This window comes from Netta rufina, assembly GCF_964035555.1.
Source record: "Netta rufina genome assembly, chromosome: 24".
Classification (NCBI taxonomy): Eukaryota; Metazoa; Chordata; class Aves; order Anseriformes; family Anatidae; genus Netta; species Netta rufina.
In genome coordinates this window covers 5,287,044-5,314,852 of record NC_140148.1, presented here as the reverse complement: position 1 = coordinate 5,314,852, position 27,809 = coordinate 5,287,044, and the positions used below count along the sequence as shown (strand labels likewise).

Sequence of the window (27,809 nt, the reverse complement as noted above, 5' to 3'; positions counted from 1 at the left end):
GGCTGAGGGGAGGCTGAAGGGGTCGGGGGGCTCCTCGCTGCACGCCCGCAGCGCCCCCGGCGCCCTTCGTGCCCCGAGGGGGGGACCCGCGGCTGTCCCCGCGCTGGGTCCTGCCCGGAGGTGGCTTTTAGCGGCGGGGGCTGGGAGCGAGGTTTTCCCCAGGGAAGGAATGGAGAAGCTCGTCGCAGCGTTTGGTGTTGGAGATGTGCTGTAGCAGGCGGACTTTGAAGCGGTTTCACGGCCCTCGGTGGTAAATGTGGCTGTTTCGTGCCATAAGAACTCGTATGGAAGGCGGCAGCCCCTAGGAACAGGTATTTTGGCTCTTTAAGAGGCACCAGCAGTGGCACCCCGGGCACTGACAGCACCTAGAGGTGGCCGTGCCACCCACGGCTGGGTCTGGGCTGAGCCGAGCGCTGGGCTCCCCGTTACGGCTGCTGTTGCGTCTCCAGAACAAGCTACAAAATGCACGGTGCCCTGCGGTCCTTGGCCAGGTACACGCTTATAACGCTGCTGCCACGCTTAGCCCCGTCTCAAGGTAGACTTGTGCAGCGGTGCTGCTTGGCGTTTCTGCCTGGGCAGTCTGAATGCAGGGTGCCAAGAGAAAAATTCAGCCCCTGCATCAGCTAACGATGCTGTTGTTATCAAAGTTTTGGCCTCTGCTAGGCCTTTCACCTGTTGTTTGAAAATTTTGCAAGGATCACATCTGTACGGTTATTTTTAGTATTTTATTTTACTTTTTTTTTTTTATCCAGTTCCCTTTGTGCTGGGAGGAATCCATTCTGACTTTCTGGCTGTTGAGACCTTGCTTCCTAGGGAAGTGCTAATTTTGTTCCACTATCCAATTGATTGCAAACAGGAGACTGTGTATAGATTTAATTAGGGCATGTACGTCCAATATGGATTCTTGAGCAACAATTGGTAGCACTGGATTCAGCTCTTTTACTGGATGTTTAGTTAGCCCTTACCAATAAGAGGGAAAACAAAACACTTGCGTTTTATAGGCAATTGTTCTTGATATTTCCGTGTCTCATTTCCATGCTTTCTGCACTCTGTAAGCCAGGGATAATTGGTAGAAAAAATTCCTGTTCCTTTTCTGTTAGAAAGCTGTTTCTCAGTGACGTTCAGCAAGCCTGCTGTCAGTGCAGTTACTCAAACCCACCTTTGTTGAGCTCATTGCAAATGAGAAAAAACGACATTGTTGTCAAGAGTTGTGGCTAGGAAAATAAAAGGTGCCCTTCTCCTTGGTTTGGATTCTTTTGAAGAATGCACTGAAGTTATCCGTATGCTTTCCTGGGGGAACAAGAAAGCTCTGCTCTGATATATGAAGCTAGATAAGTAAGACTTTTCTTTTAAAGACAATTAATATACAAATACAGAGGTAACTTGAGCTTTATTATACCGTTCCTCGTTCTTCCCACACAGCTGAACGGAGCTGAAGGATCTGTGTTTGCAGCAATCCTAAAATCCACTTCGTTGTTTGTGGTTCCGAGGGAGCATGAGGACAGCGTTTGCGTTCCCTCTGCTGTCGCGCTCGTGACTGAGGCAGATCCCGAGGGCGTGACCGTGGGTGGGATAACTCTTGCATATTTTCTGCATCTGACGGATGCGCAGGCTGCTCGCCGGCCGTCCTCTGCTCGCTGGTCAGCGGCCAAGCTGGTACCTAGCGGATGGCCCCGGCGTTCCCGTAGTTTGAACACGGTGCCTTGCTGAGTGAAGTGTTGGCAGCCAGGATCTGAGAGCAGGCTCCGACCCTCCTGCGGCCGCCGGCTTTTTGCCATGCCTGCAGCTGTGACACAGCCGCGGTAAGGGAAGCGCCGGGCGCGGAGCAGCGCTGGGGCTGAGCTGATGCGTGGTGGGGCTGGGCACCGTGGCTGCGTGCTGCCGGTCACTCGTGTTGAGCTTGGTGTCAGGCTTGGGAATATTTCTGTGGTTCCTCGGAGGAGAATCACCCTTCTGCAGTGTCTTTTCCCCTCGGAAAACAGTGCCCAGAGTAATGTTTCTGAATTGAACTGGCAAAAGGATGGGGCAAACCAGAACAAGGAAAGTATTTTGTTATGCTTTGACGTACGTTTGAAGGCTTATATTTAAGATGAAACCTATTTTATAAGACCATCTCTTTTTTTTTTTTTTTTTTTTTTTCCAACTGTCAAAGACCTGTGCAGTTAGTATTCGTTGTGGTACTTGTCTTTATCGCCTGCCTTCTCTCGGCATTGTGTTTGCTTTTAAGACTGGCTTTATCGAGTTTCAATTCAGTTCAAAATGTGAAAAGTCATTAAAAAATGTAATGACTGGCTGTACCCCTTCCAAAGTGCCTACCTTTAGGACTTCAGGACTTAAGACTAAAATTGCAAGTTTTTGTTATCAGTGATGGAGCAGACTTTGGATTATCGGTAATAGAAAACATTTCTATTTAAAAAAAGCAATGTAACTAAGTGTTTTTTAAATTGATGCAGCAGCACTGAGTGGTGTGTGAGTTTGAATCGACTTACAGGTCTGAATGCGTGATTACAAATGGGGAATTGTCCTTTTCTGCCCATTTTCTAGATGGATTCCGTCAGTACCCATTCTTAGCCCTTCATAAGTGAATATTCTTGTTTGTTGCTTGGAAGAAAACATCCCAGTCATCACAGATAACATGCAGGTGATGCAAATATCGGTAAATAACTGAAAAATTAGGGTCGTAGATTGAGAGCGCTGTGGCTCACTTGGACCGAGTTAGAGAAGAGCCCAGAAGGGGTCAGGAACCATCTGACATGAAGGCTGCCAGCGGGTCTTGTCCACTGCTCAACAAAGGGAAGGCTGAAAGAAAAAATCTGGTAACTGTGTTTGTGGGGAAAACAGCTGGAGCAGCAGAATGGGCTTCAGACTAACATAGGCACAGCAAGGCTCTGGGCAAGTTCAGACCAATTTAAGAATCCAGGAAAGATTTTAGTGCGTGCTCCACGGTTTTAATTTTAGACACGTTTTTTCTAAAGAATTTTCTGTGGTTTAAAAAGATAATTAGTTTGGGAATTGTGCTGCATAGGTGAAATATTAAAAGGATTTTTCTGGCTTTGCATAGTTTTGTATCTGACAAGGACAAGATTCAAGGGCAAAAATCTTAAACTAAAATCTACTTGGTGGTGGAAAGTTTGCAATGAGTTTTTAATGTACAGAGTTGTTCACTTAGTAATGTGTTGACTGCCAGCAACTCCTCCAAGTCCCCAAAATTCCCCTAAAACAGCCTTTTTTCTTTTTCTTTTTTTTTTTTTTTTTACCGTCCAGAGCAAGCCAAGGGTGAGATCCAGAACATTTCTTGTGGTGCCTGGAATTGTCTGCAGGTGTAATTCAGACACTTAAGACCAACAAAGTAACGTAGAAACTTTATCAGGAGTAATTTTCTCCTGACAGTGGCTCTTTTGGTGGCTGCGTTACGGACCGAGCGCCTGGGACATGCGTGGGTCGGGTCCTGCTGCTCAGGAGCCTCAGTGCACCCTGCGCAGCTTTCACTGAGCAGCCCCGCTGGGGGTAAGGACGTGTTACGGTGTGGTGACCCCTCAGCTCCTTCTAAAAGCAAAACGGGGTCTGTGGAAGATGGGAAGGGAGAAACCCAGGCAGATTGTGCTCATCCCCTGACTTTTGGTGAATGTTCTTGAATCCGTTCACCAGTATTGCCCCGGCGGTCACTTGTACGCAGCCACAGGTGCACAGTGCCCCGTCCTCTGTAGCTGTACAGCTGTAGTTCCCGTTAACGCTGTGCTTTGTCCTCTTACAACAGCTTTGACAGAAGCTGGGTTCTCCCATTGGCTTCACCAACTCGTCGTGGTTTCGCTCACCTGCTGTGAGGCAGCGCAGGGCACTCGTGTCCCGATTTTCCCCGCTGGGAAGCGTCGCAGCCGGGCTGTGCCTCGCTCCTGCGTGGGAGCCGAGCGTGGCCACCAGGGCTGGGGAGCTCGTGGTTCCTTCTTCCACCAGCACGAGGGGTTTAAATGCCACAGCTCTTCCTTCGCAGCAGCCTGTCCAAAGTGCCACGCTATAGATAGTGACGGGTGATGAGCCATCCTCTGCTGCTCCTTTTGAGGCTGGGACGAGCAGGGAGATTACAGACTTGCTGTCTGCGCTGTGCCAAGCGGGAGGGAGGCGATTTGGTGGCTGTTTTTCTGATACCACTTTGGATTTTCACCAGCCTTTTTCTTGCATGTAGGCAACCAACGCGAATTACAACAGGTCTCTTGTTTGTGCTTTAGCCTGATTGCTCAGACGGACCCTCTGAATGGTGACGCAGACTCAGACAATGGTAATGATCATTAAACAGTTGGAGTAAAAAGTTGGGCGGATAATGGGCCCCTTTGTTCCCCACAGCTCGACGGGCTCTGTGAGGAGGGATGATGTCTGGCTGAAGGTGATCCTTTCTTCCCATGCTGCTTCCAGGTTTTGCTTTTCATCCTGCAAACACCTTTGGAGTGTCTCCTAGATAACAGGAGTTACTCCAGTGAGAAACATTTCATAAATGCTTCCCACTTCTTATATTTTTCCCCTTATGCTAGCTCTGGCTTTACTGCTGCTGGCCTGCGTGAGGATGCAGGGACAGCAGCTACAGGTCCCCGTGTTATGGGCGTGCTGCTGACAGCAGGTCCCTGCTCCACGGCCACGTCCCCTTCTGGGGACCAGCCCTGTTGGCTGCACTTTGTGCAGTGGTGGAGGTGCAGTGCAGGACCCCACCTAATTATTGCAGGACCCCAACTAATTATCGGCCATCCCATTTGCTCACTGGGCTTCCTGTGGGCAGTGGGGCTGGAATTGCAGCACCTCGTACTTGTGCTGCGTTCGCTTCTGACTGAAGCTGTGGCTAACAATGGTAGAGTGATAGGAATTCAGATTTTACTTACTATTTTACTTACATTACTTACATTTTACTTACTTACATTGCTCGATGTTTAAATTCTGCTTCTGGAAAGAATTACTCTTTAAACACCCAAACAATCTGTTCGCTCCCCAGTGTTTATCATCTTTTTGATTGACTGTTCACTTTCTACTAGAAGCCACAAAAATAAGTTTATCATCAAATCCCTTCTTGGAAGGGAAGGCTGCATTGTTGGATTTCCTTTTCTGTGCTACTCCTACAATAAACACAAATCCTTATCACTGTGTGGGTAGTAACACAGGTCAATCCAAATTGTGGACTGTCTGGAAGATCTGGTTGGGATTTTTAAAAACTTGGGTTTCTCTGAAATATAGTGCACCTTAGTCCGTCATTTTGAGCTAAATTGGTCTACGGCTACATGTGGCCGGGCAGGTAGGGTGCTACCAAGTATTTTCTGGGTAACGCGCTTCTGAAGGCAGTACTGAGAATGGCAAATAGTGCAGGAAAAAAAAAAAAAAAAAGCATTTTTCCTTCTGCAAATGTAGGTAGCTTCGTTCCATACCTCCATAATAATTTCTTAATGATTACATTTCAAGAAAGAACCCAGGGGTTATAATAACACGAGATACAGGGCATTCTTACTCTACAAATAAAAAGCTATATTTGGAAAAATAGTGTATTTATGGGCAAAAGCGTATCAAGGGAAATGCGATGGAAAATTTGAGTCAGATGAGCTGATGTATGAGGCATTTTCCTATGGAGTCATTGGGCTGAAAAATGTTTTATATGCCTAAACTTGAACAGATGTGTGCGCGCACACAGCCCCCCGCCGGTTTAATATTAGCCGTTCTGTTTGGATCCCTGTGATTAATTTAGAAACAGAGCTGGTTTAGTCTGTTTTCCGGGGGCTATGGGGTATTTCCAGATCATCCAGGTACTTAAGCCTGTGCCTAGCAGTAAATATGCAAGCAGCCCGGTTATTAGGAGGATCTCTTTCAAGCTTTAAATTAGGCATGTGCTTAAATGTCTCGCTGAACTGGGATTTGTGCTTTGCAGAGGAGCGAGGGGTTTCTCCCTATTAGCTTTCTGAGATGAAAATCGTTGGAGCCAGCCAGCTTTTTGCCTAAATAAGGACACGATACCAGCTTTCCGCTCTTACGGATGTTAGTTCCACCTTTTTAGTTACACGTCTGTCAGAGGACAGCCAGGATTGCATATACCTGACCCTGATGCTGTTGAGGTATGGAGAGGAGGCGTTTGTTTTAGGTGATGGGCACATTTTGCCTGCTGTGCTCCTCAAGTACAAATACAGCGTTCAGCGGTGCCGGAGAGGTGGATGACAATAGTATTTCATGATTTTCCTTTGAGTACCTTTTACCGTGTTCCTCTCAGCCATTAATCTGCCTCTGAGGATTGTTGGATTTGCCTTGCAGGTGGCTGTGCACGCTGCTTCCTCTCTCCTAAAAATCCCAGAAGCCCTCCCCAAAAAGCACCGCGACGCAACCTCATGGTTCCACTTTTTTTTTTTTTTTTCCGATTGAGCTGAACTAACGAAGGAATGTGAAAGGTGATTTGTGGTTTTCAAACCAAGGATAGCTACGGTGTGCTTCTGAAGTAGGTGGTGTGCGGGATGTCGGGCAGCTCTTGGGGCATAAAGGTGTGTTGGGTCCTGCGGTGACATCCCGGGGCTGGACAGGCTAGTCGAGCCTGGAAGGGGGATTGTACATGTATTTCTTGTGCATGGGGATGCTTCCCCTGTTACCTTGAGGGGGAGTTTCTGGCTCCCTGGGTGCTCTGGGAGCCTTGCTGTTATGTTACACGGGTGGTGCTGTGCAGGTCGGGGGTTTGGGGTGGGTGGCTTGTGCACACCGGGCTGGTACAGATGGTAGGGTGATCCTAAATGGTGTAAAAGACAAAATTATGTATGAAAAATGCGTGTCTTGCTGTTATGCTGTCATGGATGCAACATTTACTCCTGATTGTACTTAAAAATAGAAAAAAAAATGATTCTCCCACTAAATATGTTTTTTTAGGTGATTAACAAATGCCTCAATTTTAAATAAAGCAGTCAGTCGTGTACAAGAGTTCCTTTGGCTTTCAAATGCATAGCTGAACTATTTTTAAAAGGAGAAATATTTTCGTGTTAGAGACGGATTCCCAGGATATTTCAAAACCCAAAATTGAAGCGCTCGGGAGGATGTACACATCGACGTCCCGTGCAGCCATATGGCAGTGATCTTCCGAAGTCCCTGGCTCGCTTGAAGTCTTCACTCCCACTGCACTTGGAATCTGCACCTCTCCAGCAGGATCCAGCTTGATTTGTATTCCTCAGCCTGCTCCTGTGCTTTTTGCAGCCTGTAGCCAAGCCCTTATTGATCTGGATGTCTGGAAGGCCTGATTCCCTGGAGTGCTGCCTTGCGGAGCTGCTGGCAGAAACAAATCGCGGCTGCACAGGAACAGCCGCGCCGGGGTGGCCGCCTGGCCTCGCGTCCTGGTGTGGCACCGGCCCGCGGTGGGGGCTGAGACGAAAGCCCAACAGAAGCATCTTTGAAACCCCTCGCAGCATTTTGACTGCTTTGTGCTTGGAGACTCACCCACTGCATGAACAACTGTCCCTTTCTTTGGGTTTGAAGGAGCAGTGAGTAATCGACTGCATTCCACCTCCAGGCTACTCCGTTCTTTGCAGCTCCCTACCCTTTTGCCCCTTTAACCTTTCTTTTTTTTTTCCCCTACTGATCTTCCTACATCAGCCAGCGTGTGCCTGTGGTGGGTTTTGTCCTTCTCCGAAGCTGTTTGCTTCTGCTCTCTTGTTTCTGTGGTGGGGACGGCGTGGGTGATGCTGTGTCCGGGATGTGGGGAGCCACCAGTGCTCATGGAGCCGCAGCAGCGTGCTCTGAGCTCCCTGCCTTCCTTCTCCAATACTGGTCAAGTGCTGGTTGCTTCCTGGGATGTGCTGAGCAGCGCTGGAGCTTTTCTGGAGCAGCCTGTCAGCCTCAGCATCTCTCTCTCTGCGCTGAGGTCAACTCAGGGCTCATCCTTTTTAGTGGGAAATAGGATTTTATTACTTACTGGTGTATGCCTCACTTTATCTACATGCAATTTCATCTACCACTTTACTACCAGGTTACTTACAGCCATAATATTTTTCTGCTATTCTTCACAGCTGCTTGACTTCCTTGCCTGGGGTATTACCATCAGCATACGTGGTCGCTGCCCACCCTCCTACTGTCCCGTTGGCTCAGATAATTGCCTGGTCCCAGAAAAACTGCTGTGACTCCCTCCCTTGCTGGAAGTGACTGTTTACTCCCACCCTTGTTTGTTATCTCTTGCCCAGTTGTTTATCCCTGCGGGGACAGTCCCTGTTCCGGTTTGGCATTGCAGATTCCTTGTGAGAAGCCTTTGAGGAAGCCACAAGTTTTGAAAATTGAAGTGGTCTGCGCTGCCTTCTGCGAGGCTGGGAGTCCCATTACAGAAGTCTCAATGATTTTCTTTTTTTTTCTGGTGTATCATATTTGTACAGATACATCAGTAGTCTGCTAATTCTTGTCTGCATTTTAAATATTGTCTATTTTTCCTGGAAGAGTGCTGGGTTTGGAGGCCTACAAGTCACCAGGGTTTCTTTGTCTTACACAAGTGGCATCACGCTCACCTCCCTGCTGTCCCCAGGTACCAAGGCGGTTTTAGGAAGGCTGTAGCTGGCTTGCAGGTTTCCTCTTTGGTGAACGCCACCCAGGGCTGGCAACCCGCTGCTCCTCACTTTGGCTCTTTGTTTTGTGACCTCTTTTTTTTTTCCCAGCCATTTCAGTGTCAGCCAGTTTGCCAGAGTCCCCAGAGGAACAGATGGGTCTGGTTTTTGTACCGTGAGTAGAAATGCGAAGAAGGCGTTTCACTTTTCCTGTGAGCCACTGTCCCTCTGTTAGCAGCACGAAGAAGCGAGCCTGCTCCTGCTGGTGGCTTCCTGCAGGGAGGCTCCCCTCGAGGGACGCCCAGGTTGCCTGTGGCTCCAGCAGTGGTGGGACAGGAGCTGCGGTCATCATGGGTGAGCCAGATGGCAGCAGCGTGGGGCAGGTACCTTAGGAAGGGAATCCACCAAATCATTGGCAGTTCCTTGCTAGGAATTACCTCGCTTGGCAGCTGATCCCCTGTTTCTCCGAGGGAATGAGAAGTGATGCAGCTCGAGCTGCTGGAGCATCCTTTGTGGTGAGGATGTTTCCCAAGGCAAGCTTGCCCCTCTGCGAGAGCGTGGTTGGGCCGCTTGTGCCTGCCAGCGGTCAGCACACTGGTAAAGCAATCACAGGAGTAGTTTGTGACACATCCTTAAGTATATGAGGCTGTGCCTGCATTTACCTCCACAGCATCCAGTGTGCTAACGTATTTTCACAAGCTTGTATATTCCCGTGAGTATTTTATTCTTGTAATGTCACTGGGAAATTAATTGTAAGCGAACTGATGGTGAAGCCTTAGCCAGACTTGGGAGTAAAATGGTTGTCCAAAGACTGCAGAGGACTCCAGCCGATGGCTGAAAGGAGGCTGTGTTGGTAGAGGGTCTGTTCTGATATGCTCTGCTTTCTGTTTCTCTTTAGCTATAAAAGAAAACAAAAATAATTTTCATAACCCTTTGCTGTTACAGGTAACTGTCTAAGCAAGGTCTTCTAAGGCCAAACCGCTAACCTGGCCAGCGTGCTGCAGTCCTGCTGCTGCTGCTGCCCACCTGGTGTGGAGGTGAAGCTGAACATTGGGTCTCGGTGGCTCTGTAGCCTTGCTAAATGGCAGCTGTGTGCTGTCTCCCAGGCAGAGCTCAGAACATGTACAACACAGGCAGGAAGCTCATTCGGCGACTAACAAGGTTAGGTTAAGAAGTGACCACCTGCCTGGAATCCTGAAGGCTCAGAAGTAAGAAGCTGGGGGAAGTTCTGCATTGTTGGGCGGTTCTGGCAGTAGTCAAGGTGCTTTTCTCCGTCTCCAGCAGTACCAGAGAGCAGCAGGGACCGTGGTCTGTCTGAACTCAAGTGCCAAGCTTTTCAGTATGCCGCTACATCTCCAGGTCACGTGCCTGATTTAAGCAGTTTCCCTGCATTGGGGAGGCTAATGTGCATCGCAGGTGCTGCCACTTTTAATGATCCTTGTTAATAAGGAGCCTGGTGCAGTGTATGGTGGGGTAAAGTAGGCAGTTGACGTGAAATGAACTGTCTGCTGCTTTGTGCTTGGTTTAGTGCATCCTCTTCCATGAAGCACAGCGGGAAAAGGGCTTCTAGTTCTTCATAAATTAAAGTTATTTGTGGCTGTTTTCAGGAAGGCAAAAAAAATAAAGTTGTATGTGTGTTTTGGCAGCTCATGGCTGCTGTGGTGGTTGTGTGAGGAGCAGCGTGGAGGGCACAATCCATGCTTCAGCTTCCTTCCCAAGGGGTCTGTAAACGTATTCAGGTCTTTCAGGGAAAATGACAATTTGCGGCTTCTTATTTCACTCTAGGAAATAATTTCCAACAAAAAATTTCACGTAGTAAGTTTCTATCCACATTAATATTCTGTATTTTTTATCTTTGGCGAAATAAAGCTGTTCAAACTCCCATTGAACTCAAGCCGGAGTAAAATTTTAATTACAGTTCAGCAATCTGCTCGGATTCACCGCACTCCTTTTCCTCAAAACAAATTGTACTGAAAACAGATTAAGTGAAACAAACTTCTCAATTATTTCTGCAGTTTAGGAAGTTGCCGCAGCAGGCAGTATATGACAGAAGAAACAGTTTGCCTGACAAGCTTGTGTTTCTGCCGTTACCTTGTTCTAGCGCAGAGCTTCCTCTTCGCGTGGCACTCTGGAAGGAGCATCTGTGTGATCTGTACTGCACCCAGCCACGTGCAGGCTGGATACCCGGTCATACTGAAAGTGCTTTTGGAGGTCTGGGGTTCTCTGTCCTTGGCTGTCGGTCAGCATGACCCTTGTGCATAGCTGCGGTGTGCCAGTAACTTGCAGTAACCGACGGCGAGAAGGCGGCCTCCTGGCTTAGCTGGCTGCTGACAGCTTCCATCTTCCTGAGGTTAGTGCTTTCTGTCTGAGGAGCCTCACAGTCGTGTGAAGACACAGAGGTCTGGAAAGCTGTCCTGCCTGTCTGAACAGGTGGGAAGTCCTGACCAGGTTTAGCAGAGCTAATTTAAGTGCGGGACATCTTGTGAAGCGGTCTCTGGTAAGGATTTGGAATACACGTTCCATTGCAGGCTCCTCTTTTGCCTTCAGAACATCCTTTTCTGTACAGTCAAGTCACAAAGCTGCCATTGAGGAAACAATTACATGGATTTGAGTGATGCCGTTGTAGGGAGAGGTGGCATCTCTTGCTAGACCAGCTGACAGAGCTGGGAAAGAGCAGTCGTCTTGGAATCTGGGTCACAGTGAAACTGCGGCCATTCTTAAATGTTGCAGAGTGACTGATCAGGGGCGTTGTGGCAGACAGTGTCATGGCACAGGGTGTCTGTTGTATTTGTGTGTCATTCACGCCAGTTTTTGAGGCTTCCTTATGAAGCAAGCACTAGCAGAGTTCCTTTTTCCTGTCATAATACGGTGCTGGGTGAATTAGGTGTTCATACCCATTCCATTGTCTCCAGCTGAGAGCCTCTGACTTACAGGAGCAGACAGAATTGCTCTCTTTTGGCTTCTCTCTTTTTTCTTTTTTTTTTTTTTTTTCTTTTTTTCCCCCAAAATGGCTGTGAGAGTGATATTTGGGTCAGCTGCCTCGCGTGTGTCATTTTCTTTTGACACTCATCCCTCTGAGCGTGTAAGAGGAGCCTGGTGGGGAAAAGCTGTGGTGCTGTTGGCTGCAGTGGAATTAGGAGTGGTTAGAGGGGTTTTGTGGTTATTTGAGTCACTGATCACGTCACGATGGGGAAATATCTCTCATGCCTGCCTGAAACGGTGCGCGGGTGAAGATGGCCAACCTCAGACCTCACTGCGAGGGAGGCAGAGGGACCCTGTAAGTGCTCACACGCCTGGGCACGTACAAAGGTGGCTGCTCTGCAGCAGCATGTGTCCATCTTGCAGGGCTGTTTCAGGTAGGGCATTGTGCTCCGATTTGCATCCTGAGCGTGCAAACTGTTGTGGTTCTCCTGGGGTCTGCTCTTCACTTGTTTGCCTCCAGTGTAGTCCCAAGCAGTGGTGCTGGGCCTGTCGGAAGATGCTGTTTTTCCCTCTGAAAGGAGCTTAATGTCCTGAAGTGTGCTGAACCTGTAGGATTAGTCAGCAGGTGTGTACAGTAACCCAAGCCTGCTGTCACTTTGGAGTGCTGTTTGTCACTTGGTACCTGGCTTTTGTGCTATGCCCCATTGTATTGCCTTTCCATCTTTACCGTTTCACTGCCCATAGCTGTTTATGCTAAAATAACTGCTGAGGACACAGGTGTGATGGGCTTCTAAATGTTAAAAATACTGTACTGTTAGGTATTGTTTATATAGCACTGCACATGGCGTGTTGTGGGTGACTGCACACCCAAGCTTATATGGGCATTCAGCCTGCACTGTGGATGGAAAAGGTTTTATGACCCAATATCACTTTCCTGTGTATTTCAAGTCTCTGTATAACCTTTCCTCTCTGTTACATTCATTCTTAGAGGAAAAACAGCTTTACTGCTGTGGTCCCAGCCTCTTCTCAGTGACACCTAGTGCAGGGACTGCAGGTGATGGACACAGATTGAAACGCAGGAAATTCCACTTAGAGGAAGAACAACGTTTTTCTGTGAGTGTGGGCAAATGTCGGAGCCAGCTGCTCAGGGAGCTTGTGGATTATCCATCCTCGGAGGTATTCAAAGCCCGACTGGATGTGGTCCTGACTGCCCGCTCTGATCACTGCCACTTTGAGCAGCATGTTTTGCTGGGCATCTCTAGAGGTCCCCACCACAGACTCGATGAGCCTGTGAAAGGCAACTCCCCAAAAATGCATCCTTGGAGCATAGGATGTGTCTGAGTCTATAGCCATTGCTCGGGAGCCTGCCCTGGAGTTCTGTTGAGGTAGTAGGCTGAAAACAGCAGATAGAATTAGTAGTTTCAACTGCAAGTTGGCAGAATACTGTAACTTTTTAGGGTAATGCATATTGGCACAAGGAAAACCAGAGGTTGTCGAAGTATAAATGAATGACTGAGGTGAGTGGGTGCTTCTGTTGCATAAAATGAAGCTGTCACAGCGTTGGACTCGTTGGGCGTTTGGCATGCTTAGCTCTGAAGCATTTCATCAAGTGGTAGCACTTCATGTCCTGAGCCAAGGAGCACGTGTTATCTCATCGAAAGAATATCTAGCTGGGAGCAGCTCCTGGCGAGAACTTCTTGGTATCTGGAAGATGAGTGCTGAGTATCTCTGATCATCTCTCAGAAAAGCCTGCAGAATCCATTTCGTGTGGAATAAAGGGAGCCAACAGCTCAGCCAGGAGTATTTTGTAGTCCTGAATCCATCATGGCCCAACTCAGCAATTTGGTTAGTCATTTGTGTTGGTAGGAACAGTCGTTCCTGAGGACACACTGCTGACCTTGGATGTTACAAGGGTGAGCGTAGCAGTCCCTGGCTGTGCTGTGTGCAGACAGCCTGCTCTGGGTCAGGTTTTGGTTAAACACTTGGCCTTGAAACACCAGGCTTGGCTGTTTCCTCTCATATGGCTTGAGGTCCAGATTCAATCTTTTCTCAAAAAGAAATTGCCCTTTTCAAACCCTGTAAAGCCTTGTGTTCAGTGTCTGACACAGGGAAGGAGCTGGTGTATGTTCCCAACTCCTGTGCAGAGAAGAGCAAGCACAACAATGCTGGGGCCCAGTGCAGGGCAGAGCCCGAGTCAGTAAATGGTGGTGGGCCTCTGTCAGTGCTACACAAGGCCAGCTCGTATAGGAGCTGTTCAAAGTCACCTGGGCTTCACGGGCTTAGATTACATTGCAGAGAAATGCTTTGAAGTGTGTGAGACTCAAGAGGTGTTCAGACTAAAGAGAGAGCTGTGGAGAGCTTGAGCAGAGTGAGCCCGGTGGCTGTGTGAGCTCCAGCAGCAGTTCTTCATCCGTGCGAACTGTGTGAAGGGAGAAGGCTTACTGGCATACAAGCCTCAGCCCAGTACCATGCTGCTACAGCCCAGGTTTGGTCTGAGGCTGTGCCTTACTGCCCTGAGGATCGAGTGTTTCCTTGCAAAGACTGTCAAATATGCCGAGTCTCGTTGTGTAATCTGCTGACCCCTTTATTTTCTCCATTATTATATTTCACATCAGAGCGCCAGCGTCACCTGGGGCTTGCTTCTGAAGTTTCTTGGTGTCTCGAGTCAGTAGGACGGATCTGAAGCTCAACTTCCTTAAATTTATTGCACGTCTGACAGCTCTGACCCGAGCTGCTACAGAAATGCCCAAGTTGGGAGCTTGCTGTACCACTCTGCAGCTGAGCCACCTCTTCCCTGCTGGTTTGAAGGGCACTGAGTGCTGAGCCTGTATAAAAGGACACAGGCTGACAGGGACCCAAAAGCAGGACTCCAAAAATCCCTCGACGTGACAGAGACTCGACAGCTCAGCCTCTGTTTTTGATGAAGGTTTCCAGTCCCCAGTGTACCTGAGTGGGGCTTGCAGCTTGTCCTGTCCTTGTGCTGGAGCTGCCCCGATGGGCGCTGCTCTTCAGAAGGGATCTCGTGTACTCCGAGGTGTCTGCCCTGGAAACGCCGCGTCCTGGTTGCTGTAGGTGAAGTAAATGCTCGTTCTGGCCAGCACAGAACATGCAACAATTTTGTTTGAATTGTGTCACTGCGGGGGAGTGTTGCTAAAATTGTCACTTGGCTTTCCATGTTAGCACTACCTAGAGGGCACTCTGAGGCTACTGGAGGTTCATGTCTTAGCTGCACATTCCACTTTATCTTTAAGCTGAATGCTTGGGTGGATATATGTGTGTTGATTTTCAAAAAGATATGTATTTGACATCTTTATTTTTCTGACAGCACAAGAATCTTATTATATCTCTACCTCCTACCCACATTTCAGTATGCTGTTTATATTCTGCACAGAATCTGCGGTCTGATCGTTCGACGAAGGGGTTTTTAGGCTCGGGGGGGTTGGTCTGGGGATCAGCAGAACCTTGTTAACGTGCCTGGGATTTCAAGGCGCTGCTCAGAAGCTGTTCCCAAATTGACATTGATGCTGTGGCTTTTTCAGAACTGCTCTCTCTGCTTTGCCACCATGAGGCTTACGAGACGACTGGGTACTTCCAGTTACTCAGGAAAGCATTGTGTTTTGTCCGAAAAGTACCAGGCTTTTAACTCCAAAATGTTACATAATACAGATTTAAAAATAAAAATAAAAATCAGTACAGTTGTTTTCATACCGTTTTTCAGCTACACGGTGCTGCAAGCACTTCTTTAAAACACAGGAATAAAGGTAATAATGATGACTGGAATAATGGTGACTGAGCATGCCTCCTTCGCGAGTGAGGGAAGCGAGGAGCTGCCTGGGCTCTGTCACACAGGAGGATCCCCTGGTCCTTCCCCTTGTGCCCCCGGGGAGGACGGGTGCTGGAGCTGCTGGGAGCATGCTGCCAGCCTGGGTGCGTGGTGGGCTCATACTCTGTCGGTGCTGGGTATGGCCGAGGCTTTCTCCCTTCTTAATAGTGAGTTCTGACTCATTTTCCAGGTTTAAAAAAATAAAATAAAATGCAAAAATGCTGTGCTTCCTCAAAAATTGTAAATCATGCAATTTCTTACATTTCAATGTAAATGAGATTTGAATGAATAATGCTAATTATTCATTCATCCTAATTCAAATCCTATTTTAATTAGCCTCTGGGCCTAATTTCACTTTCATGCAGCATGAAACCTCTTTTGATTATCAACAGAATTGCCATGCATTTATTCTTGATTTTTTTTTTTCTGATCAGCACACATCTTTTTACACTGCTTAAAAACAAAACAAAACAAATATTTCAGCAATAAATTAATCAAATTTAATTAGGATGACACGGTAGGATATGTTTTAAGAAAAAAAAAAGTGCTCTTATAAAAACATTCCTGGTTATGATCATCTTTTGGCTTCAGAGGCTTTCTCCTATGCCTGCTGTTTAAGCGAGGTGCCGGTGTCGTGCTGAGGGTCGGTGGCATTGAGAGCTTCAGCTCCTGCTCTCCCCCAGGAGCTGGATCTCGGGGCAAGAAGGAGCACGGGGCTGTGCCGTGCCTCAGGTACGTGCAGGGGAAGCCAAGCAGGGAGCTGAAGCCCCTACTGGGGTTGTCTGTGGTCGGGGGAGGGTCTCGCAGGATTTGCCTGTGTGCCCTGGCAGCAGCCCGACAGCCGTGGCCAAAGCTGGGTGTAGCTTCCTTCTGCCCAGCCCGAGCCTGGTGTCGGACATCACGAAGGCATTTTGGATTCGGAAGGGGTTTGGGTTATGGAAGTCTTTTGGGATTCGACAGCCTGTTCTTCAAGCCTGGCTGTCGCACGGCGCACCGAGCTGTAGGTGCCGTATGTCACAGGGCACGGAGGCATCGCAGGGAGCGTTTCCCAGGAGCTGCTCTGGGCCAAGCTGCCTCCACTCCTCCTGTCCCTGCTGCATCTCGGTCACCTCACCTGGAGACAGGATTTTAAGGTAGCTGAGTAATCTGCCATTCAGAGGCGCGTTTTCTTCCCTGACCGCAGGGAGGCTATTACAGCTAGACTGGAAAGCTGGAACAAGGTGAAATTAATCCCGTGTTTAAACACATTCAGAAGCACACACGGGTTGGACAGGAGAAGCTCCACGCAAGGGGCTGTTCAGTGCTTGTGTCAGTGTTTGAACAACAGGGATGTGGTAAATCAGCTCGGAGGTTTCCTGCAGTGAAACTGTTAACTTGAAAATGATTTTTTTCTTCCATGTACCTGCTCCAAATTCTTCTTCTTCATCCTTTTTTTTTTTTTTTTTTCTTTTCCCTGTCTGGATGTCAGTATCTGCAGGGAGCTGGTGCACAGAACTTTAATTCACAGGAGCCAGCTCGCTGTCAGAGATAGCATCGTGCTGCTTGCATCCCGCGTCCTGTCTGCTCCAAGGAGCTGCCTCTGCTCTAAGTGCTGGGATGAGCTTATGACAAATACAAGGAATGAAAGTCTCTCTCAAATGCACTTTCTGGCATGACTTAAATTAGCTGAAATTGCTGACATTTTGCCTTTTTCAGATGTGTGTCAGTGTCCATAGACTTTTGCTTCAAACAATGGAAAATTATTGAGTTAAATGTTGCCAGAACAACAAATCTAGGAGACACTAAGTGTACATTAGGTGAAGGTTACTGCAGTATATCTGGTCCTGCAGTACACATGTTGTAGAGGCAGAAATATGTGTTCTCTAGCCTTGGCTGATCTCATGAAACTCAAGAATTTTAAGTGCCTAATCCTGTTTATAACTTTTTTTCCAGTTACTTCCCATTAGGATGGGCCGAGCACCTCAGTAGAACAGCGGATTAATGCCAGGTCGTTTCTCTTGAGCCTAAAGGTTTCCTAAAAGACAAAGAAGGTGCCAAACATTCTTTGCCAGCTGGTGGATTTTCCCATATTTGTATCAGCAGCGCTGCTCTGGACTGAAACTAATTTTAGAATAAATGGCACTTGCTATCAAAGAGAAACAGAGCTGTTCAGCAACTTCAAATTGTAGCAGTAAGAGCTCTCTAATCAACAGAAATCTTGGTTAGTAAATATATAGCTGATATGGCTTCCTCACTTGAAAGCTGTGGTTAATCGAAATGTAAATGTCTGCGTTGTTAGTGTCTGTGTGCATTTGTGATGCCGTCCTCAGGTAGAACACACACCTTGAAAAGGCTGACGTGTACCTTGAAAAACATGGTGCCATCCCAAGGTAGCAGCTCATCTAAAGCTCAAGATTCAGATTCCTCTCTCATATGGATACTGCTCTAATTTAAATCTTCTCTGCTAGCAGCCATCCAGGAATGAACACTGCCACCTGAAAAGTTAAAGGCTGGTTCCTGCCCTTAGTCCAAATTAAAACTGGCAACAGTGTTTGTTTTTGAGTTTACTCAGTAGCTTCCTTATAGAAAAGAATTTGGCCCTAACATTGTCAGTGAGTGAAAATTAACCCCTTTTTAAACTTTTTTTTTTCCTCATTGCTAAGTTAAAACACATCAGCTAGCAGCGTGCACGTGCCATTGTATGTTCTTGTTTGGTGTCTGGATTGATAAAGCATCTCGGTGCGAATGGGAGTGTTGTCGCTCTTAACTGTTCCCTGGGTTTGGACACAGGTGTCGCTTGAGCTCTCTGTTCAGCATATGGGAGTGTCCTCAAGCACACAGTATCTCCAGCCTCTGCTACCCATGTTGAGTCCTAATCTAAAAGAGCCACTGGAAAATGCCAAGCACAGGGGTCTGAAGCAGCCTCTCACATCTTGCTGTAACGTAGAACTCAGGGTTGCAAAGCTGAAGTCGGGGAGCTTTCTGAGACAAGGGGTCAGAGCCTGAAGCTTGGGCTTGGACCCCTCTGGTCTCTTTTGCCCATTAAAATGCTTTTTTTTTCTTTTTTTTTTTTTTCTTTCAGCCAATTCTGTCTATGGCATAGTGGTAGTATAGTTGCCTACTAAGAAGAGCGTCGATTATAAGCCTTACGTTGATTGCATGCTCAACTGACGGACACTAGGTTAAGTGAATCACCAGTAATCCATCCCTTTCTTCCCATGTTTCCCAGCTTAACAAATTGAACTCTCTAAATCTTTCACTTTCAGGCATCCTCCCCGTTCTTCAGATGGCTTTGAGACTGCTACATTCACTTTCTGACATTTAAGCAACTCTTGAAGGATGCGGGCACGGACATTGTATGCTGTCTCGCTAATAAGGAGGTAAGGTCACCCTTCTCGCTCCTGTTTGCATGTTACACTACCAAGGATTGCATTAATCACTTTTGTTCTGTTGCCAGTACTCGTTGACACCCTTGCCCATTAGGACCCTGACTCCCTTTCCTATTAACTGCTGTCCAGAGTAACTGCTCTCTTGTTCTTCTGCTTAGCTCTATGTCCTTGCATTAAGCTTGGCTAAAGCATTTTTTTTGTTGTTTCGGCGGACTCAGCCTCTCAAACAATGCGTTTTTTTGCATCACTGATATTCTTATCTTTATTTATCAGTCTGCAAACTTCTGGGCTGTTTGTTGATTTTGTCAGCAGCCATTTTCTGTTCAGGGGAAAAAGCAGACTGGTTGCCAGACCTGTTTCTAGTCTTTGTAGGACTTGCTGTAATTAAGAGTGATTGATCTTTGTTCTAATGTGGGAATCATTATTCAAGATCTTTAACTTTAATTCTCTTAACGTGTGCTTTTTTTAATACTCTATCATGCTATCTTTTTTTCTCATTGTTATGAAGTAATAAATCAAACGTTCTGCAGAACCCAACCACATCATGCCCATGCTGTTGCCTTTTCAGTTAAAGATTTTATTCTGCATTGATTGCATCCCTTCAAATTTTGTTACATTGCCTGTGAACAACTCTGTAGTTGTGTGGAAGAAGATGTAAATCTTAGTTTTCTTCCAGTCTCCTCAAATTTCTCTGCTTTGAGACCAAATAAATTTTAAGATTAGAAATACCAGAGATTTATCCAGTTCTGGTTTTAGGACCTTTCACAGAATCACAGAACGGCTGGGGTTGGAAGGGACCTCTGAAGATCATCTAGTCCAGCCCCCCTGACAAGCAGGATCACCTAGAGCACATTGCGCAGGATGGCATCCAGGTGGGTTTGGAATACCTCCAGAGAAGGAGACTCCACAACCTCTCTGGGCAACCTGTCCCAGTGCTCTGTCACCCTCACTGTAAAGTGCCCCCTTTTATTGAGCCAGAACCTCCTGTGCTTCAGTTTGTGCCCGTGGCCTCTCGTCCTGTCACTGGGCACAACAGAAAAGAGACCGGCTCCATCCTCTCGACACCCTCCCCTCGGATATTTATACACATTTATGAGGTCTTCTCTTTTTCAGGCTAAACAGGCCCAGTTCTCTCAGCCTGTCCCTGTACAACAGATGCTCCATTCCTCTCATTATCTCCATAGCCCTTTTTGAACTCACTCAGTAGTTCTATGTCCTTCTGCTACTGGGGAGCCCAGAACTAGGCACAATACTCCACATGTTGCCTCAGCAGGGCTGAGCAGAGAGGAAGGAACACCTCCCATGAGCTGCTGGCAACACTTCCGAATGCAGCCCAGTATCCCATTGGCCTTCTTGGCCACAAGGGCACATTGCTGCCTCCCAGTCAGCTGGCTGTCCACCAGGACCACCAGGTCCCTCCCTGCAGAGCTGCTCTCCAGCAGGTCAGCCCCCAGCCTGTACTGGTGCTTGGGGTTTTTCCTCCATAGGTGCAGGATCCTGCGCTTGCCCTTTTTGAACTTCATGAGGTTCCTCACGGCCCAACCCTGCAGCCTGTCAAGGTCCCTCTGAATGGCAACACAGCCCTCTGGGGTTTCAGCCACTCCTCCCACCTGTGTGTCATCAGCAAACTTGCTGAGGGTGCACTCCGTTCCATTGTCCAAGTCATTGATGAGTAAGTTGAACACTGGGCCCAGTACTGACTGCAGGGGGACACCGCTAGCTTCAGGCCTCCAACTAGAATCTGTACCACTGATCACAACCCTTCTGAGCTCTGCCATCCAGCCAATTGCCAATCCACCTCACTGTCCACTCATCTAGGCTGCACTTTCTGAGCTTGTCTATGAGGATGTTATGGGAGACAGTGTCAAAAGCCTTGCTGAAGTCAAGGCAGACCACATCCACTGCTCTCCCCTCATCTACCCAACCAGTCATCTCATCATAGAAGAATATCAGGCTGGTTAAACATGACTTCCCCTTGGTGAATCCATGCTGACTATTTCTGATCACTTTCTTATACTCCACAGATTTGGAGATGACCTCCAGGATGAGCTATTGAATCGCCTTTCCAGGGATGGAGGTGGGGCTGACTGGCCTGTAGTGGCCTGGGTCCTCTTTCTTGCCCTTTTTGAAGACTGGTGTCATATTGGCTCTCTTCCAGTCCTCAGGTACCTCTCCTGTTCTCCACAACCTTTCAGAGATGATGGAGAGTGGTCTAGCAATAACAATAGGGATTGATCTTCTTCGGCCAAGGGAAAGTCTCCCTTTCTCTGGACTTCCTCTTTTGTCTCCAGCATCTGAGATTCCTGAGGGCTGATTGTAGCAGTAAAGACTGAAGAAAAAAGGCATTCAGCAACTCTGCCTTCTTCGTATCATTTGTCACCAGGGCACCCGCCCCATTCAGCAGTGGGCCGACATTTTCCCATCTTCCTTTTTCTACTGATGTATTTAAAGAAGCCCTTCTTGTTGTCCTTGACATCCCTTGCCAGATTTAATTCCAGCTGGGACTTGGCCTTCCTTGTCACATCCCTGCATACTCTGGCAGTGTCCCTATATTCCTCCCAAGTGGTCTGTCCCTTTTTTCACATGCTGTAAACTTCCTTCTTCTGTTTGAGCTTCACCAGGAGCTCCCTGCATACCCATGCAGGTCTCCTGGCCCCTTTGCTTGCTCATAGGGATGCACTGATCTTGAGCTTGGAAGAAGTGATACTCGAATACTGACCCCCCTTCCTTCCAGGGTGCTAACCCATGGAATTCTTCCAGTTAAATCCCCGAAGAAGACAAAATCTGCTCTCCTGAAGTCCAGGGTCTCAATACTACTTTTTGCCCTGCTTCCTCCTAGCAAGATCCTGAACCTTTGACCAAGTGTTCCTCATTTTTTTCTGACTTGAAAATTTCTATTACTATTACATCTTTAACATCATCAGAGGACTGAAAGATATCGCCTGTGCTACAGCAATGTCAAATGTTTCTTTCTATCCTTAACGTTTTACCAGGTTTACTACTTAAAGCACCAGGTAGGCCCGTAGTGTTGCTAGCTTTTTGTTCATTATAATACTTTGCAGTGTCCCAGCTCTGAGTTTCCACTGATAGTGTGTTTTTGTGTGTTTTTGTTTGTTTGTTCGTTTGTTTTACTGTTAAAATGACAAACTTATATTGGTTGCTATCTAATAGGTATCTTTAACTAGATTTTCCTTCCACTCTCCCAGTGGCACTACGAGATACATATACTAAGGTCTTCTGTGCCTTAAAGGGAGACTGTTGGCCTCCCTGAGGGATTGAGCCAAAATACACAGAATGAGCACTTTGACCATAAGGTTAGAAGTGAGATGTCACTTGGGTCACACGCTGTCTCTGGCTTAGACCTGCAGGACAGCATTGGTCAGGTCACAATCTATATAAGGTTGTCCTGTCCTTAGAACAAAGATAATAGCAGTTGCGTGCCTCTCAGGCTTTGGCTGGGCAATTCGTTTCTGCCTTGCAGCAGCTGGCATTGCTCCATAGATAGAACTGTTTCCACTGTCTATGGCGGAGGCCAACATTGCCAGCTCAGACTTCAACAGCTCTTGGATGCCTTCACGCAGTTAAAACAAATCCTAATTTCAGTGGTGGGACATAGCCAGTGGTGCCCATAAAATTTCACAGGAGCTGAGCTTTTGTTCCACTATATTTAGGAGATTTCAGCCTGAAATGTAAATGTTATTTTTAACATTTGAAATACAGAGCAGCTGTGTCTTTCTCTTCTGCTTGGAAATAGCTTTGAATGCAAGTTTTGTTTGTGAAATGGCAGATAACTCTTTTTTTTTTATTTATTTATGTATATGTATAGTGGACTTCTCAAAAGCCTGCAGAGGAGACACAGGATCTTCAAGCAAATCCTGGCAGCTGGAGTTTCCCGGTAGCAGGTGATAGCACAAACAAAAGTTGTGTGTTTGGTTGTAAAATTCTAGTCTAATTCTCTTAACCGAATATTTGTGGCATTTAGGCTTAAGCCGATAAACTCAAACATCTGGGGATTTTGTTTGTTTGTTTCTTTTTAGATAAAATTATTTGACCACCATGAGTTGGAGTTTTCTGACCCGTCTGTTAGAGGAGATCCACAATCACTCAACCTTTGTTGGCAAAATCTGGCTGACAGTGTTGATTGTATTTCGGATTGTCCTAACTGCTGTGGGAGGAGAATCCATTTATTATGATGAACAAAGCAAGTTTGTGTGCAACACAGAGCAGCCTGGCTGTGAGAATGTTTGTTACGATGCTTTTGCTCCTCTTTCACATGTGAGATTTTGGGTGTTTCAGATCATTCTTGTAGCCACTCCATCTGTGATGTATTTAGGCTACGCAATTCACAAAATTGCCCGGATGGTGGAACACAGCGAAGCTGACAGAAGAATCAGAAGTAAAAGCTTCTCAACGCGCTGGAAACAACACCGTGGCTTAGAGGAAGCTGAAGATGACCACGAGGAAGACCCAATGATGTACCCAGAAATAGAGCTGGAAAGTGAACGGGAGAACAAAGAGCAGCCGGCCCCTGCCAAAGCTAAACATGATGGCAGGCGACGAATTCGTGAAGATGGACTAATGAGAATTTACGTGCTACAGCTTCTGGCAAGGACTACGTTTGAAATTGGATTTCTTGTGGGTCAGTATCTTTTGTATGGTTTTGAGGTCAGCCCCATATTTGTGTGTAGCAGAAAGCCGTGCCCGCATAAGATAGATTGCTTCATTTCAAGGCCAACTGAAAAGACCATTTTCCTGCTAATAATGTATGGGGTGAGCTGTATGTGTTTACTTTTGAATGTCTGGGAGATGCTCCATTTAGGATTTGGCACAATCCGGGACACATTAAACAACAAGAGAAAAGAGCTGGAAGATTCTGGTACTTATAACTACCCTTTTACTTGGAATACACCATCTGCTCCTCCTGGCTATAACATTGCAGTCAAGCCAGATCAGATCCAATATACTGAACTGTCCAATGCCAAAATGGCCTACAAACAGAACAAAGCCAACATAGCTCAGGAACAGCAGTATGGAAGCAATGAAGAAAACATTCCTGCTGACCTGGAAAATCTGCAGAGGGAAATTAAAGTGGCTCAGGAACGCCTGGACCTTGCGATCCAGGCTTACAACAACCAAAACAATCCCAGCAGCTCCAGAGAGAAGAAGTCCAAAGCAGGCTCAAACAAAAGCAGTGCCAGTAGCAAATCAGGAGACGGAAAGAACTGTGTCTGGATTTAACGTTGGCCGTGTTTATATATTGTTTTTTTCTCCTAGTTTATCATAACCAGCAACCCCTTGAATAATGGCTTCCATTAAGTAAATATTTGGTTCTGCTTATTTTCAGGGATACCGTTGGCTAGTGATTCAAGCTCTAAGAAAGTGTTTATACGCATATTCTAGGATTATAGAACTTTATTCTTCTGCCTTCCAAGCCAGGAGACAAATAGGTATATTTAAATCATTCTCATTGAACGGTTTATGCTGTATGTACAGTATTATAGTACATTTATTATGCACAATTTTTGTATTTGTACACTGGATCTCTGAAGTTACACATTTTTATATTAATAAGGAGAAAACAGTAGGTAGTTGTTAGCATTTTGCTAGTTTTATTACTGTGGTCCGCAGGTTTGTTGTTGTTTTTTGTTTGTTTTAAATGTAAAAACTTTCTATGCTGCATTTCAGAAGTGCCTTGAACATGCACACAGCACAGAGTCTCCAGTTATCCAGGCAGCCCATGGGTGCCAGTATCTTCATAGCAGGGCAGAGAAAGATTTGGAAAACATCTGCTAATGGTGCTCTTGACTGTATCTTTTACAAAAATGATGTGCTACTTACAAAACGGAAGTGTCAAACTATAGCTATTATGTGCTACATTTTTTTGTCCTATGGAAAATGGGGGAAAAAATGCGTGTGTGTTAGAGTACTTGTTCAGAGCAAGCCTGCCAGCCATAATGCAGAGTGGGGTCAGACCTCCCTGCAAGCTTTATTCAACAGGAGGGAAGAGAGACTTCAAACTTTTGTAAAACATTCAGTTAAAGTAAGTAGAAACTACTGTATTCAGTAATTCCACATATTTATGTGATATCTACGGAAAGATGTTTCTGAGGTCTCTTGTTACATAACACCCCACTCCCCAAGGGCATCACGTTGTTACAATACCTTTTGGGTAAGATTTTTGTATTTTCCAGAGTAATCTGATTAGATGGAGTCATGTTAATTTTGTTTCTCGATGCATTACATTGAAGAAATAACCTTCCTTCCCCCACAACTCTGTACACACAAGCTGTCTGCACAAGTTCTGTTACAAAGCCCATTCCGAATATGAATGATAATGCCTTATTCCAGACCCCTCTTCCTTCCATTATGTCCGAGGAACTTAGTTCAGACAGAGCAATATGTATAATTTAGATTTCTGCTTGAGAGACCAGTCAGATTTGGCATTCTGTGGTTTTGGCATTAAACTTGAATTTATAATTAGAAAAAAGGGGAATGCGGTATTCATCGCCTCTGGCGGTGTCTTTTTGGCAAGGATGAGCATTAATATCTGAGGGATGCTGGTAAATGTGTATGCTTTTTGCTATTATTTATAAAGTGTTCAGGGCCTTGCTCTGTTTCCTCTTCTGTTAGTTTTTTTTGTGTATTTAATTTATTTTGGGGGCCTGCTTCCAATGGGAAGGGGACTGTTCTGTTTCAAGGCTACCTCAGTCCGTAGTGCCCTTGTTACAGTCTGACCAGGAGCAGGACTGAGAAGTAAAGCTACACAGAGAACGTGTAAACCTGTACTCCATTCCTGTCTGCAGAACAGCTAAGCATAGGCTTTATGTTAAATATAAACTAAGGATAAACAGGCGTGTGCTTGCAGTTATCATCTACCCAAGCACTTGCTGAAAATAGATATTTTGCTGAATTGTTCTCCGTCTGTTTTTGCTCTGGGACACCAGACAGTCGGAGTGTCCAGGCATAGATATCTCTCCCAGCTATCTCTCAGCTCTGCCTTAGAGAGATGTAAGTGTGCCCAGAGCCAGTGCAACCCTCCACAGAACGTCAGCAAGAGCTTCCCCAGTTTGCTGCCAGCAGAAAGGTTTGGAAGAAAACTTGTTTTCTGGCTTTTTGTTTAACAGAACATCCTGGGCTCTGTGCTGGAAGAGGAGTAACCTCTGAATTTAACGCAGAGAAGTTTCCGGGTGATGTCTTTTAGATGATAAACTCAGTAAGTATATACCCACTTCTAAAAGCTGAAGTGGAGTTTCAGGCAGGGATGGCTAGCTGGTGAGATTGGACTAGCTGTGCGGGGTGAGAAAGTTTATTAATAGTGTTTCTCCAGTTAAACAGGAGTCTAAAGAGAAGTGTGCTGCCTGAGGATGGGCAGAGAGGCTTTGCCAGCAAAGAGCTGCATGTAATGGAGAAGTTGGGTGAAAAACATGTTGTCAGAAAGTACTAGGGAAAGACGTTTGGAGCCTGGAGATAAACACAGATTCATGGCTACATTCCACTCATTATCCTGAGCGCTGCATCTCAGTTGTTCTTTTCAGCTTCCCAAAAGGGTTGTGTTGCCCTTAACCCCTTGTGGTGGTTTCAGAACTCCCTTTCATCAACTGAACGGCAAGAAGCTAAAATTCTTTCCCCCTGTTGCTCTCTATGCAAACTGCATCAGTGCAGCCATTTCTTGTTAATGGCATAAAACCTGTTTGCAATCAGTTCACAACAGCTGCTTCACCTGTTGTTTATATGAGCCCTTTCCTAATTCATGATCTAAACCATTACCTGCATAAAGTTACCTTCTCAGGTCAGTCCTGTGAGCTTTTGTCCAAACCACTAAGTAATTCTCTTAGCAAGCAAAGTGTGTAGAGTATTTCAATCCCAACACTAAGTTCATTCCAAAAATGCAAAGTGATGGATCTGTTTTTATTACTGTTTTATTTCCATTTTAATTGTGTATAAAGTGCACATTTTCTTTGAAACTGTTTGTTATTAGTAGAGGATGTATGTTGAAACTCTAACTGTTCATGTCTGTGACTGTATTCAGTTTCAAAGTATTGGGTTGGATTTTTTTCCTTTTGAAGAAATGATACATGCATTACTTGAAAATGCTCTCTTGCTTTGGCTTAATGTAGCCATTCTGAAATAAATATTCAGAACAGTCTTTTGGACAAAGAAAAACACTGAACATAACTTGAGTTTGTGTTGTCGTTCTCTGGTTTTGGATGCAGTTTGGAAAAAAAAAGTATTAAATCCAGTGGATTACTGAACATTGTCTGAGACGACTTCTTTTTCCAACAGTGAATATGCTTTGGATATGAGAGTGAAGAATAGGGGTATTTCAGTGATTTGTATTGGAATACAGCTTGAAGTTTTTTAAAATTTGACCTTGTTCAGTATAATAAAGAGTGAGTTTCTAACTGCCGTTCTGCATGTGAATTGATCTTCAGTGACAAGAACAACTGAATTTAAAAAAGAAAAATGTAAACTTTGAAAGTCAGACCTTGGAAAGGGTACCACTCATGAAAACACAAAAATCTGCATTTATGCATATGAATGAGCGTGCTGATATTGTCCAGTGAACTGTGCTGCATTAGCTGCCCTAATTTAGCTGCAGTTTTTGAAGGAACATAAGGGAACTGGCTGCCCAGCTCCTTTTAAAAATTGCAGCTGAATGCCCGTCTGTTTTGCTGTCACAAAAGATAGCTTTTGTAAGTGTCCCATGCTTTCCCCTTGTTTGGCCTCGTTGAAAATTTGGCCTCAGCCTTGGAAGCGTGCATAAGGTGGCATTAACCCATTTGCCATGTCACGTAGCTACAGGAAAGCGAGGAGTGAAGTGGATTTGATGGTGTGGACCTGAGATAAAAAGCTGCTTGTTCCTCAGAAAGGTTCAGCCTCGGCCTCCCACGCGCCCCGTGCTGCTTCGGCCTGCCCTGCAGCCTGCCAGCGGCCGCGACCTCCACAGCCAGGCTGGGAAGCGCCGGCCACAGCCACATGGCACAGGTTCGGCTGTGCCATGGGTTTGGGTTCGGCTTCAGCACAGTTGGGCACAGATAATGGGGCCTGGGCTCCCACTGCCTCACCTCTGCAACTCCAGCCAGATGCTTGAACCCGCAGTTATCTTTAAGCACGTGATTATCTCTGTGTGAGTCAATGCAGCCAGCTGCAGGCATCCAGTTAAGCACA

General features: G+C 46.3%; 1 protein-coding gene across 2 annotated transcripts; it reads left to right on the top strand.

Annotated features, from left to right (window-relative positions):
- Positions 1-1,697: 1,697 nt before the first annotated feature.
- On the top strand, positions 1,698-23,980 carry GJC1 (gap junction protein gamma 1). Of its 2 annotated transcripts, XM_084301362.1 has the most exons (4): positions 1,698-1,802; positions 18,519-18,632; positions 22,468-22,543; positions 22,679-23,980. In XM_084301362.1, the coding sequence occupies exon 4, from the start codon at positions 22,698-22,700 to the stop codon at positions 23,877-23,879; it is 1,182 nt and encodes a 393-aa protein (XP_084157488.1). In that variant the 5' UTR covers positions 1,698-1,802; positions 18,519-18,632; positions 22,468-22,543; positions 22,679-22,697; the 3' UTR covers positions 23,880-23,980. The 2 variants fall into 2 exon arrangements, with proteins under 2 accessions (XP_084157488.1, XP_084157489.1); XM_084301363.1 differs by lacking the exons at positions 1,698-1,802; positions 18,519-18,632 and adding an exon at positions 19,401-19,513.
- The last annotated feature ends 3,829 nt before the right edge of the window (positions 23,981-27,809 follow it).